The sequence below is a fragment of the Nerophis lumbriciformis genome, linkage group LG24 (genome assembly GCF_033978685.3).
Source record: "Nerophis lumbriciformis linkage group LG24, RoL_Nlum_v2.1, whole genome shotgun sequence".
Taxonomy (NCBI): Eukaryota; Metazoa; Chordata; class Actinopteri; order Syngnathiformes; family Syngnathidae; genus Nerophis; species Nerophis lumbriciformis.
The window spans coordinates 10902501-10917562 of NC_084571.2; the positions used below are offsets into that span (position 1 = coordinate 10902501).

At 37.4% G+C, this 15062-nt stretch overlaps 1 protein-coding gene across 1 annotated transcript in view; it reads left to right on the forward strand.

The window, feature by feature from the left end:
- Positions 1-15062, forward strand: part of LOC133620255 (alpha-1,6-mannosylglycoprotein 6-beta-N-acetylglucosaminyltransferase B-like) — a 357389-nt gene that overhangs the window by 326167 nt on the left and 16160 nt on the right. The window contains exons 14-16 of the mRNA XM_072915959.1: positions 5425-5580; positions 5655-5801; positions 5880-5996. Of these exons, the coding sequence (XP_072772060.1) occupies positions 5425-5580; positions 5655-5801; positions 5880-5996 (420 nt within the window). The remainder of the gene's footprint in view (positions 1-5424; positions 5581-5654; positions 5802-5879; positions 5997-15062) is intronic.

A 15062-nucleotide genomic window follows, 5' to 3' on the forward strand; every position in this document is an offset into this window, starting at 1 on the left:
TGCTTTGTATAAAGATATTGAATGTTACTCCAATATCAGCTAAAAAACATGTTTTCGGCTTACGTCTAAAATACAACGTGTTTACGTTGTGATATCATGTGCAATACAAGCAGTCCTGCAGAGTGTTTACTTGTGTGTGATATCATGTGCGATACAACTAGTCCTGCAGAGTGTTTACTTGTGTGTGATATCATGTGCGACACAAGCAGCCCTGTGGCTTGTTTACTTGTGTGAGATATCATGTGCGATACAAGCAGCCCTTCAGCGTGTTTACTTGTGTGTGTGATATCATGTGCAATACAAGCAGTTCTGCAGCGTGTTTACTTGTGTGTGTGATATCATGTGCAATACAAGCAGTTCTGCAGAGTGTTTACTTGTGTGTGATATCATGTGCGATACAAGCAGCCCTGCGGCTTGTTTACTTGTGTGTGAGATTACATGTGCGATACAAGCAGTTCTGCAGAGTGTTTACTTGTGTGTGGTATCATGTGCGATACAAGCAGTCCTGCAGAGTGTTTACTTGTGTGTGATATCATGTGCGATACAAGCAGCCCTGCGGCTTGTTTACTTGTGTGTGAGATTACATGTGCGATACAAGCAGCCCTGCATCGTGTTTACTTGAGGTGTGTGTGTGATATCATGTGCAATACAAGCAGTCATGCAGAGTGTGTACTTGTGTGTGATATCATGTGCGACACAAGCAGCCCTGCATCTTGTTTACTTGTGTGTGTGAGATATCATGTGCGATGCAAGCAGCCCTGCAGCATGTTTACTTGTGTGTGTGTGATATCATGTGCGATGCAATCAGTCCTGCAGAGTGTTTACTTGTGCGACTTATGCGACAAGCCATAAATTAGCCGCAGGGTTCAAAGTGTAGGCGGGAAAAAAAGTTGCAGCTTATATTCTGGAATTCATGGCTCGTCTTTTGAACGGTTCTTTAAAAGGAAGGGCTTCTTTCAAAGAGCCAGAGCAAAATAACACAAGTTGGAGCATACGAAGCAAGGGACGTGCATGGAAATGAGTGTCTCCATGGTACACACAAAATCTTCATTTAAATATGGCGGTCTGCACCAGTTTTATTAAATTCGTGCAACACTCTGCATCACTCCAGGAGCAGGCGTGATATTGGCCTCCATTTTGTCGCTGGGAGACAATGAAAAGTGCGGAGTAACATTTGCATGACATTTATAAATGATTTACGCCTCCCAGACACAGCATGGGTAAATAATTCATAACTTTTACAGGGCGTCATTTTTTTTTCCCCAGGGAAAGCAATTCAGCTTTACATCAGAATGCATTTCGGTTTGTATAAAAAAAAAACCCTGGAGGTTGGAGAGTAAGGAGACGAGGGTGTCAATCAGTCGGTTTGCGTCAGGCGAGAGATCGATGCTTCTTGGCTTTGCTGTTGTGCTCCAGCAGTGAGTATCTTATCATACCTAATAAAAATGGACTTCATATATAATTCAGTCTCCATGGGAAAACGCTGCATGAATGATGCTTATTGCAGGTCAAAACCTCATACTTTCAGTTTCACTAAAAAAGAAGATTTTACAGTAAAAAATACAACTGGAATTTTACCGTTAAAAAAACAGTGGTATGGGTACTGTTTTTTTTTTATTTACAGTTATGCACTGTAAACATTTTTTTAGATTTTTTGGGAAAAAAATGGCAGCTCAGTCATCTGAATTTTACCATAACAATTACAGTGATGCTTTTTTTCAATACACAGTAATGCACTGTAAAAACAACATGCAAAAATGTTACGATAAAGAAAATAAAAAAAAACAAAAATAAAAAAAATGTCAGTTCATACATAGATTTTTTAACATAATAATTTTGTAATATTATGTGTTGTCAACTTTGTACTTTTATTTGTCATTGCCTGAAATAAATGAAAAATTAATGAAAAAAATTAATGAAACATAAAAAAAATGAAAGTGATACCGTTACAGTAACGCACTGTAAAAAGAGAAAGAAGTCCAGTTTTTACAGTAAAAAAAAAAATTTTTTAAGACTGTAGATTTTATAGGGGGAAAAAAAGGGAGCTCTGTCGACAGAATTTTACCGTAGAAATAACAAGCGTATCGTTTTTCGACAACCTTGCATAAAAAAGAAGGCGGTATTTGACTGTCTAGTGTTGTTTTTCAATACACTGTAAGGTACCATTAAAAAAAACAGGATAATAATAATTTAAAAAAATGGTAGCTTAACCACCATAGCATTAATGTAAAAAAAATAACGGTGGTCTCGTTTAAAAAAAAAAAAATACATAAATGAATGCACTGTAAAAGAAAATAAACAACAACATTGATTTTATGGTAAAAAAAAATTAAAAAGAAGCTCCGTTACCAGAATATTATTGTGAAAATAACAATGGCATCATTTTTCAATTTTCAGTAATGCACTGAAAAACAAAAACAACCGTAGTTTTTGCGATAAAAAAACAAAAGAAACTGTCAGTTCAGTCCCTGGAATTTTACTGTAAAAATAAAATTGTTACGGTTTTTAATGACCAGTATTGCACTGTAAGGACAAACTTAGATTCTACAGTAAAAAAGGCAAAATTTGACGGCCAGGTGCCGTCTTTCAATTTACAGTAAGGCACTGTAAAAACAAGTTGTTTATTTTTACGGTAAACAATAAACTCAACACTGGTAGCTCATAGGCCATAGTTTTAACGTAAAAAATACAAGTCCTACCTTTTTTTTCAATTTACAGTAATGCACTGTAAAGAAAACACACAAAAAAACACACAAGCGTAGATTTTATGGTAAAAAAAATGGCAGCTCAGTCACCTGAATTTTACCATAAAAATAACAGTGATGGGGTTTTTCAATACACAGTAATGCACTGTAAAAAAAAAAAAACATTTTACGGTGAAGAAAATAAATTGGCAGCTCATACGGCATAGATTTAACGAAAAAAATAAGTGGTACTGATATAGTAACGCACTGTAAAAAGAAAGTCAACTCCAGTTTTTACAGTAAAACATTTTTTTTAGACTGTAGAGTTTATGGTAAAAAAAAAAAGAAAAAAAAAGGCAGCTCTGTCACCAGAATTTTAGCGTAAAAATAACAAGCATATCGTTTTTCGACAACCGTCAATCTTGCAGCAAAAAAAAAAAAGCAATATTTGACCGTCAAGTACCGTTTTTTTACTAAACTGTAAGGCACTGTTAAAAAAGCATAGATTTTACGGTAACAAAAAACAACTGGTAACTCATCCACCATAGCGTTAAAGTAAAAAAAATAACAGTGGTCCCGTTTTTTCGAAAATTACATAAATGAATGCACTGTAAAAAAAAACCCATAGATTTTATGGTAAAAAAAAAAAGAAAAAAGAAGCTTGTTTGCCAGAATTTTATTGTGAAAATAACAATGGCATCATTTTTAAATTTTCAGTAATGCACTGTAAAAACAAAAACAACCATCATTTTTCCAATAAAAAAACAAAAAAGTGTCCCTGGAATTTTACTGTAAATATAAAAGTGGTACGGTTTGTCAATTTACAGTACTGCACTGTAAGGACAAGCGTACATTTTACAGTAAAAAGAAAAATTGTGTGTGTGAGATATCATGCGCGATACAAGCAGCCCTGCAGCGTGTTTACTTGTGTGTGTGATATCATGTGCGATACAAGCAGTTATGCAGTGTTTACTTGTGTGTGATATCATGTGCGATACAAGCAGTCCTGCAGAGTGTTTACTTGTGTGTGATATCATGTGCGATACAAGCAGTCCTGCAGAGTGTTTACTTGTGTGTGATATCATGTGCGACACAAGCAGCCCCGCGGCTTGTTTACTTGTGTGTGTGAGATTACATGTGCGATACAAGCAGCCCTGCAGCGTGTTTACTTGTGTGTGTGATATCATGTGCGATACAAGCATTCCTGCAGAGTGTTTACTTGTGTGTGATATCATGTGCGACACAAGCAGCCCTGCATCTTGTTTACTTGTCTGTGTGAGATGTCATGTGCGATACAAGCAGCCCTGCAGCATGTTTACTTGTGTGTGTGTGTGTGTGTGTGTGTGTGTGTGTGTGTGTGTGTGTGTGTGTGTGTGTGTGTGTGTGTGTGTGTGATATCATGTGCGATACAATCAGTCCTGCAGAGTGTTTACTTGTGCGACTTATGCGACAATCCATAAATTAGCTGCAGGGTTCAAAGTGTAGGGGGAAAAAGAAGTTGCAGCTTATGTTCTGGAATTCATGGCTCGTCTTTTGAACAGTTCTTTGAAAGGAACGGCTTCTTTCAAAGAGCCAGAACCAAATAACACAAGTTGGAGCATACGAAGCAAGGGACGTGCAGGGAAATGAGTGTTTCCTGTAAATATAAAAGTGGTACGGTTCGTCAATTTACAGTATTGCACTGTAAGGAAAAGCGTAAATTTCACAGTAAAAAAATAAAAAAAGGCTAAATTTGACAACCAATGTGCCATCTTTCAATTTACAATAAGGCACTGTAAAAACAAGCATATATTTTAGGGTTGAAAAAAAAACAAAAAACAAAATTAGTAGCTCATACGCCATAGTTTTAACGTAAAAAAAATACCTTTTTTCCCGATTTACAGTAATGCACAGTAAAAACATATCAACTTTGGTTTTTACAGTAAAAACAAAGACCAGCAGTTCAGTCACCAGATTTGTTTTGCAAAATTACATGTGGTATGTTTTTTTTATTTTATTTAAAGTAATGTACTGATACAACAACAACCATAGACTTTATGCTCGGGAAAAAAAGGCAGTTAGGTCGCCAGTATTTTACCGTAAAAATAACAAGGGTATCGGTTTTCAGTTTACAGTAAGGCACTGTAAAAACAAGCATAGATTGTACGGTTAAAAAAAACAACAACTGGTAGCTCATACGCCTTAGTTTTAACCTAAAAAATGCTAGTAGTAGCCTAATTATTTTAGAATAAAAGTCACGAGTGCAAACAACAAAAATGCAACAAAATGTAAATACGAAACAAGATAAATAACAATAATTGGAGGCGGATACCGTGTGATATTTGTGAAGTGGGTCGTCAGTGGGCAAAGTGGGCCTGAGGGAGCAGTAGTGAGCGAGCGAGAGAGAGACGTGCGCTGACCGATGAGAATTGGGTTTGCAGAATTCTTGAGTAAAATCCAGTAATTTGATGGAAGTACAGACAAAACATCGAAACTTAAATAAAGGTCTGATACAGTACCCACCTTGGTATCGATACTATCGATAGTTAGATCTAGCATTCTCGACAGTGGAGGTTTGTGTTTTGCATAAATTAAAAGTTTTGTTTTTTTTCTCCCAAAAAAAATAAAGAAAACAAATGTCCACTGCAGAAGACGCTGGTTCTAACATTTCTGCAAGGAACCTGGACCTCAACCCTATCAAACAGCGTGGAAAGTGTTGCAAAGGTTGTTTTTTTTCCCTGAACTTGCCATGTCTCAAAAGGGGAAGGAGACCTTCCTGTCCATCCTGCACCGCCACATGGACATCCACGGCACGGTGTACTACGAAACCCAGCGGCCCCCCGAGGTCCCCGCCTTCGTGAAGAACCACGGCCTTCTCCCCCCGCGGGACCTTCAGCAGCTCCTCAGGAAGGCCAAGGTGGATTATCTGCGACGTTTCCTCCCCGCCGCGCAAGACGTCTCACTCTGTCCTATCTCGCTGCCCCTCCCAAGCTCTTCGTCGGCTTCGGCTTCCCCTACGAAGGCCCCGCCCCTTTGGAAGCCATCGCCAACGGCTGCGTGTTCCTGCAGCCCAAGTTCAGCCCTGCCCACAGTTCCCTCAACCACGACTTCTTCCGAGGGAAGCCGACCTCCAGGGAGGTAAAAATGACGCCGACTCGTTTCAAGGAAGCTGGTGAGGTGTCTCCTGAAGTAGGTTTGTGTTTGATCCCCTTGCAGGTGTCCTCGCAGCATCCGTACGCCGAGCAGTACATCGGGAGGCCGCACGTCATCACCATCGACTTCAACAACACCCAGGAGTTTGATGCCGCCATCCAGGACGTCATGAAGACCAACGTATGTTTGCATTACCCTATTTTACCTTCTATAAGACGTGGCCGCTAAATTTGAGAAGAAAACAAAGATTTTTCCGTATATTAGCTGCACGAGACTATAAGGCGCTACCTTTTTCCTACACTTTGAACCCGGCGGCTTATAAAACGGTGCAGCTAATTCATGCTGACAACCATAACGCAGATAGCTTTAAAAAACTAAACAAGCAAACACACTGAAAAGGTGCTATGGCGCCATCTTTTGGACGAGCTTGCTCACTGCAGGTGCTTCAGTGTCCACAGTAAAAGTGCCGTTTCATCTTCTCGCCTTCCTTAGCGTTTTTACTCGTATGGATTCTTCATTTTTTCAAACAATGTTTTTAGGTTTGACAATAGAACTAAAACAATTCGTACTCACTAAATCGTCCCATGTGTGATTTCTGTATGATGTTTTCATGCATATTTGTGTATGTAACCAAGCTAACGTCGTTAGCATTAGCTTATATGCTAACACGTTTACGAGAGTCTGTTAGTTTTATTAATTTACATTGGCATTCTTTTTGTATTGTTTCAGTTTGAAGTCAATTCAAACTTAATGTATTTAGTGCTTTTAACCGGAAGTAAAAGTGCTGTTTTATCTTTTAGCCGTCCATAGCATTTCTACTAGTATTGATTCTTCATTCATCTTTTCAGGCAATGTTTTTAGGTTTTACAATAGAACTACAACAATTCATACTCACTAAAGCACCCCATGTGTGATGTCTGTAAGAGTGTTGTCATGCATATTTGTACTTGCTGTCGTAATGTAACCAAGCTAACGTCGTTAGCATTAGCTTATATGCTAACAGGTTTACGAGAGTCTGTTAGTATTATTAACTTACAATGGCATTATTTTTATATTGTTTCAGTTTGAAGTCAATTCAAACTTAATGTATTTAGTGCTTTTAACCGGAAGTAAAAGTGCTATTTCCTCATGTAGCCGTCCATAGCGTTACTACTCGTGTGGATTTTTTCATTCATCTTTTCAGGCAATAATTTTAAGTTTTACAATAGAACTAAAACAATTCATACTCACTGAAATGTACCGTCGACTTCAACAACACCCAGGAGTTTGATGCCGCCATCCAGGATGTCATGAAGACCAACGTACGTTTGCGTAACCATATTTTACCTTATATTTACCTTATATAAGACGTGGGCGATACATTTTAGAAGAAAAAAATATTTTTCCATATATTAGCTGCACAAGACTATACTTTTTATCTACACTTTGAACCCGGCGGCTTATAAAACGGTGCGGCTAATTCATGTGTTTTCTTTCGCTGACGGCCATAACGCAGATAGCTTTCAAAAAAACCAAGCAAACACACTGAAAAGGTGCTATGGCGCCATCTTTTTGGACGAGTTTGCTCACTGCAGGTGCTTCAGTGTCCACAGTAAAAGTGCTGTTTCATCTTCTCGCCGTCCATAGCGTTTTTACTCGTATGGATTCTTCATCTTTTCAAGCAATGCTTTTAGGTTTGACAATATAATTAAAACAATTCTTACTTACTAAATCGTCCTATGTGTGATTTCTGTATGATGTTTTCATGCATATTTGTGTATGTAACCAAGCTAACGTCGTTAGCATTAGCAAATATGCTAACACGTTTACGAGTGTCTGCGTTAGTATTTTTAACTTACAATGGCATTCTTTTTATATTGTTTCAGTTTGAAGTCAATTCAAACTGAATGTATTTAGTGCTTTTAACCGGAAGTAAAAGTGCTATTTCATCTTTTAGCCGTCCATAGCATTTCTACTCGCACGGATTCTTCATTCATCTTTTCAGGCAATATTTTTAGGTTTTACTATAGAACTACAACAATTCATACTCACTAAAGCACCCCATGTGTGATGTCTGTAGGAGTGTTGTCATGCTTATTTGTACTTGCTGTCGTAAATAACCAAGCTAACGTCGTTAGCATTAGCTAATATGCTCACATGTTTACGAGTGTCTGCGTTAGTATTTTTAACTTACAATGGCATTATTTTTGTATTGTTTCAGTTTGAAGTAAATTCAAACTGAATGTATTTAGTGCGTTTAACCGGAAGTAAAAGTGCTGTTTCATCTTCTAGCCATCCATGGCGCTTCTACTCGTAAGGATTCTTCATTCATCTTTTCAGGCAATGTTTTTAAGTTTTACAATGGAACTACAACTCAACATACTCACTAAAGCGTCCCATGTGTGAGTGAGTTTATTTTCATGCATATTTGTACGTGCTATCGTAATGTAATCGAGCAGTAGCATTAGCATTAGCTAATATGCTAACACATTTACAAGTGTCTGTGTTAGTTTGATTAACTTACAATGGCATTTTGTTTGTATTGTTTCAGTTGAAAGTAAATTCACTAAAATGTCACCGTAGAGTTATTGAGTCTGTTTAGCTGAATGGAGAGCTAGCTTTCGCAGCTAGTGGGTCCATGACGATGACTTCTGTTTTGTTTAATCAGCTGTTTGACTGCCTTGTTACAGACACTGTTTGCAAACAATTTACAAAATATTTCAGTGTAAATAACTAATTTCACAACATATATATGTTATTGTCCAGTGCGACTAATATAAGGAATACAAGTTCTTCTGAAATTTAGTGGGTGTGCTCTATAGTCTGGAAAATAGGGTGTTTGTTGTGAAATTACTTACACAGAAATATTTTGTAAATATTTATTTACATAACTTAATTGTTTCCAAACGGTGTCTGTAACAGGGCAGTAAAACGGCTGATCAAACAAAACAGAAGTCATCATCATGGACCCACTACCTGCGGAAGCTAGCTCTCCAATCAGCTAAACAGACTCAATAACTCCACGGTGACGTTTTGGTGAATTTACTGAGGAATTTGTGAAACTGAAACAACACAAAAAGAATGCCATTGTAAGTTACTACGAACAAAGACATTTGTAAACGTGTTAGCATATTAACTAATGGTAACGATGCTAGCTTGATTTTATTACGATAGCACGTACAATTGAGCATGACAACACTCCTGCAGACATCACACATGGGATGTTTTAGTAAGTAATAAGTTATATTGTAAAACTTACAAACATTGCTTGGCAATACGAGTAGAAACGCTATAGACAACAAGAAGATGGAACAGCAATTGTACTTCCGCTTCAAAGCTTTAAACAGCAGCAATTTTCAGGGTCTTTGCATGCGTTTAACGACAACTATTTGCATTATGGCCGTCAGCCAAGAAAAATCCATAAAGTAGCCGCACCGTTTCATAAGCCGCAGGGTTCAAAGCGTAGGAAACAAAAGTATCGTCCTGCGGTCTGGAGTTTACGGTATCAATTTTGTCCTTCACAAAGCACATCACACGACCGCAAGCAGGAGACTTGTCCTCTTCTTCATATTTGATACACTTTTGAAGCGTCAGCCTTTTAACAGAAGCCTTCATCATTAGTCAGTACAGCAAAATGCTTTGCTGGCTGCCTCTCTGCCTTCTGCAATGCTAATTGCTTGACAGCATCTCTGCAACCTCAGCATCCGAATGGCGGCCACAACCCAGAAGACCGCAGAAAGGTTTCGGTTTGTTACATCCCCAAAGATGTTCCACTGAAGTACATCATATGTTTATAGCTGAGGTTACTTACAGGCAGTGTAAGGGGAAAACTGCGCTGCATACTTTTATCGGTAACAAGTAATGGAATTAGTCGCTTTCTCGTACGCTACGACGCTGTTATCGATATGTTTGATGTAACGTGGCACAGTACTTTGTGGTTGGAAGTAAACAAGACAGCGTGAAAAACGAGTTCTATCCCGGAAGTTACTTTTTACTAATGAAAGCGCCATAATAACATGAACTTGATGTCAAATAGGAAAAGGCAACATCACACAGCAAACAAATATTAGAACACTTGTCAAATCTTAAAGAGGAACTGCACTTTTTGGGGGAATGTTGTCTATATTTCACAATCCTTATGAGAGACAAGAGCACATTATTTTTTAATACATTCTACCTCGTAAATAAACATACATAAAAGTCTACTTACAATGGAGCCAGTGGGAGTCGTGACGTCGCTGCGTCTACTTCAACCATAAAACCCAATAAATAACCACTCAAAAAGCACCAACAATACTCCATTTACATTTCGCGACCTTAGCCTTACCAAATAATAGCAATATTGGTATTATAAGCCCGAGCGTTAAGGACCTACTTTTAGCGGCGCATTGATTCGAGAGAGTTAACTTCCTTATGCTGCTGTGTTGACGTCATCAGCTGGTGAGCTTGTAAAAGTTTATTCTATACTACAGTTTTCAATACTGGTAGGAATTGCCCTTTGTGCGCAAACCGCCGATACACGTGAGCTGAAATAAAATGAACTGACACGCTTAAAAGTCCCGGAGTGGAGTGTGTGGATGTTGGAACGGTTCAAATCGGTTTAGAAATGTGGGATATAGAGGTTTGTATATTGCCCATTCATTATCAATAGAGGGAAATTCCTGGTAATTTCGGGTAATCTGGAATTTTCAGAATCTGCTGAATATCCAAGGGGAGTGGAGTGTTTTGATGGTAGAACGGTTCAAATCGGATGAGAAATATAGGCTATGCAGTAGATTGTATATTTCCCATAAATTGTCAATGGGGAGAAAATTCCTGGAAATTCCAGGAAAACATGTTTTGCGTATGATATATATATTGTGTGGGTGGATAGTTGAAAGGTCGGAATCGGGTTTAAAAATAGTGTTAACATTTTGAGAATGTAGGGCATTGTAAAACAATGAATACGTCCATTCATTTGAATGTGAATTTCCTGGAAATTTGGGAATTTACGGGAAAAACGGGAATTTTTGAAAATATTGAGCACAATTGTCCGAGATGATATGAATGAGAATAGGTTGAAAAATGTTGACGTAACCGTTTGAATTGAGAATGGGTATTTCAAAATTCCTGGAATTTCGAGAAACCCGGGAATTTGTATGAAAAACAATAGGAGCATTTGTTGATCAAACTAAGAGGAATGTTTTCATGGTGGAATGGTCAAAAACGGTTGAAAAATGTGAACTGTGAAAACTTTCCAGGAAGAGGTGAAAATAGGGCTTTAGAAAACCGGAAATTCCTGGAAACATTTTGAACTTGGAAAATTTGATGGTCCAGGCTGAGTGGAGTGTGTGGATGGTGGAAAGGTTCAAATCGGATGAGAAATCTGGGATATGCAATAGATTGTATATTTTCCATTAATGGTCAATGGGTAAAAAAAATCCTGGAAATCCCGGGAAAACTGGAAATTTGGGGAAAGGGAAAAAATGTTTTGTGTATGATGAATCGGAAGAGTTATGTGGGTAGATGGTTGAAAGGTTGGAATCGGGTTTACAAATTATACAACATTTTTTGAAATGTTATCCATTCATTTGAATGGGAATTTCCTGGAAATTGTTTAATTTTCAGGAAAAACGGGAATTTTTTAAAATATTGAGCACATTTGTCTGAGATGATATAAATAGGTTGGTTTTGGGATTTTTGGAATCGGTTGAAAATTGTTGACCTAACAATTTGATTTGAGAATGGGTATTTCAGAATTCCTGGAATTTTGGGAAACCCGGGAATTTGTACAAAAAACAATAGGAGCGTTTGTTGTTCAAACTAAGAGGAACATTTTGAAGGTGGAATGGTCACAAATGGTTGAAAAATATGGACTGTGAAAACTTTCCAGGAAGAAGTGAAAATAGGGCTTTGGAAACACAGAAATTCCTGGAAATGTTTTGAACTCGGAAAATTTGATGGTCCAGGGTGAGTGGAGTGTGTGGATGGTGGAACGGTTCAAATCGGATGAGAAATGTGGGATATGCAGTAGATTGTATATTTTCCATTCATTGTCAATGGGTAAAAAAAAATCCTGGAAAACTGGGAATTTTGGGAAAGGGAAAACATTTTTTGTTTATGGTATATCGGAAGAGTTGTGTGGGTGGATGGTTGAAAGGTCAGAATTGGGTTTCCAAATGATGCAACATTTTTAGAAATTTTGTCCATTCATTTGAATGGGAATTTCCTGAAAATTGTTAAATTTTCGGGAAAACCGGGAATTTTTAAAAATATTGAGGACAATTGTCCGAGATGATATGAATGGGTTGGTTTTGGGATTTTTGTAATCGGTTGAAAAATGTTGACCTAACAATTTGAATTGAAAAATGAGTATTTCAGAATTCCTGGAATTTCGGGAAACCAGAGTATTTTGTACAAAAAAACAATATGAGTGTTTGTTGTTCAAACTAAGGGGAATGTTTTGAAGGTGGAATGGTCAAAAACGGTTGAAAATTGTGGACTGTAAAAACTTTCCAGTAATAGGTGAAAAAAGAGCTTTGGAAAACTGGAAATTCCTGGAAATGTTTTGAACTTGGAACATTTGATGGTCCAGGGTGAAAGGAGTGTGTGGAAGGTGGAACGGTTAAAATCGGATGACAAATGTGGAATATGCAGTAGATTGTATATTTCCCATTCATTGTCAATGAGGAAGAAATTGCTGGAAATCCCGGGAAATTGGGGAAAGGGAAAACATGATGTATCGGAAGAGTTGTGTGGGTGGATGGTTGAAAGGTCGGAAAGGGATTTACAAATAATGCAACATTTTGAGACATTTTGTTAATTCATTGATTTTTCGGAAACAATGTGAATTTCTGAAAACATTGAGCACAATTGTCCGCGATTATATGAATGGATTGGTGTTGGGATTTTTGGAATCGGTTGAAAAATGTTGACTTAACAGTTTGAATTGAGAATGGGTATTTCAGAATTCCTGGAATTTTGAGAAACCCCGGAATTTCTACAAAAAACAATAGGAGCGTTTGTTGTTCAAACTAAGAGGCACGATTTTAAGGCGGAATGGTCAAAAACAGTTGAAAAATGTGGACTGTAAAAACGTTCCAGAAAGAGGTGAAAATAGGGCTTTGGTAAACCGGGAATTCCTGGAAATGTTTTTAACTTGGAAAATTTGATGGGTGAGGGGAGTGTGTGGAAGGTGGAACGGTTCAAATCGGATGAGAAGTGTGGGATATGCAGTAGATTGTATATTTTCCATTCATTGTCAATGGGGAAAAAATTCTTGGAAATCCCAGGAAAACCGGGAATTTTGGGAACGAGAGAACATGTTTTGTGTATGATATATCGGAAGAGTTGTGTGGGTGGATGGTTGAAAGGTCGGAATCGGGTTTACAAATTATGCAAAATTTTGAGAAATGTAGTCCATTTATTTGAATGGGAATTTCCTGGAAATTTGGGAATTTTCGGGAAAACCAGGATTTTTTAAAATATTGAGCACAATTGTCCGAGATGATATGAATGGGTTGGTGTTGGGATTTTTGGTATTGGTTGAAAAATGTTGACATAACAGTTTGAATTGAAAAATGGGTATTTCAGAATTCCTGGAATTTTGGGAAACCGTGGAATTTGTAAAAAAAAACCCAATATGAGCGTTTGTTGTTCAAACTAAGGAGAAGGTTTTGAAGGTGAAATGGTCAAAAACGGTTGAAAAATGTGGACTGTGAAAACTTTCCAGGAATAGGTGAAAACAGAGCTTTGGAAAACCGGAATTTCCTGGAAATTTTTTGAACTTGGAAAATTTGATGGTCCAGGGTGAGTGGAGTGTGTGGATGGTGGAACGATTCAAACCGGATGAGAAATGTGGAATATACAGTAGATTGTATATTTCCCATTCATTGCCAATGGGGAAAAAATTCCTGGAAAACCGGGAATTTGAGGAAAGGGAAAACATTTTTTGTGTATGATATATTGGATAGGTTGATTGGCAACACTAAAAATTGCCACTAGTGTGTAAATGTGAGTGTGAACGTTGTCTGTCTATCTGTGTTGGCCCTGCGATGAGGTGGCGACTTGTCCAGGGTGTACCCCGCCTTCCGCTCGAATGCAGCTGAGATATCGGAAGAGTTTTGTGGGTGGATGGTTGAAAGGTCGGAATCGGGTTTACAAATGATGCAATATTTTTAGAAATTGTGTACATTCATTTGAATGGGAATTGCGGAAAAAAACGGGAATTTTTTAAAATATTGAGCACAATTGTCCGAGATTATATGAATGGGTTGGTGTTGGGATTTTTTGTATCGGTTGAAAAATGTTGACGTAACAGTTTGAAAGCTCCAAACAGATGAGCACTGTGGCACTACAACACCTGCAGTGAGCAAACTGGTCCCAAAGATGGCGCCATAGCACGAACAATAACAATAAAAAAAAAAAAAATTCTTAATCTGTAAATTAACTGCACAGTTTTATTAGACGCCCGGTTCAAAGTGAAGGAAAAAAGTAGTGGCTTGTAACCCGGAATTTACGGTATTTAAATAAGATATTCTGTTTTTCTCCACGTTGCAATGCCATTGTGAGTTAATAATATTAACACAGACACTCGTATGCGTGCGTACAAATATTGCATACAAATTTTAGTTGTATTGTAAAACTTACAAATGTCGCTTGGATCCACACGAATTGAAACGCCACGGACGGTTACAAGACGGAGCGGCACGTGTGCTTTCGGCTCAAAGCTTTAAACAGCCGCACCTGAGAGAATGTATGATGAATTTAAATCCATAAATTAGCCACACAGTTTTATTAGACGCACGGTTCAAAGCGAAGGGAAAAAAAGTAGTGGCGTGTAACCCGGAATTTACAGTATTCTAATAAGACATTTAGATTTTCCCCATGTTGCAATTGGAATAATATATTTTCATTTATTGAATACAAATCTTCATTTAAGTAAAATCTATTATGTGCCTGGACAGATCATTTCACCAGTTTTAAATTGTTTTTTATTCCAGCCTTTTCATTTTATTTTTTCAGCTCTTTTGTTGCAGGGCAATCATTACAGGTGCTGCAAAAATATTGATTCACACCCAAATTGTGATTTTTAGTCATTATGACTCTGAATCAATTCAACTTTTTTTATATATAAATATATATATATATATATATATATATATATATATATATATATATATATATATATATATATATATATATATATATATATATATATATATATATATATATATACGACACATATGTAGGATTAACCGAAGGAGAATTCAAAACCAGATGGAACAA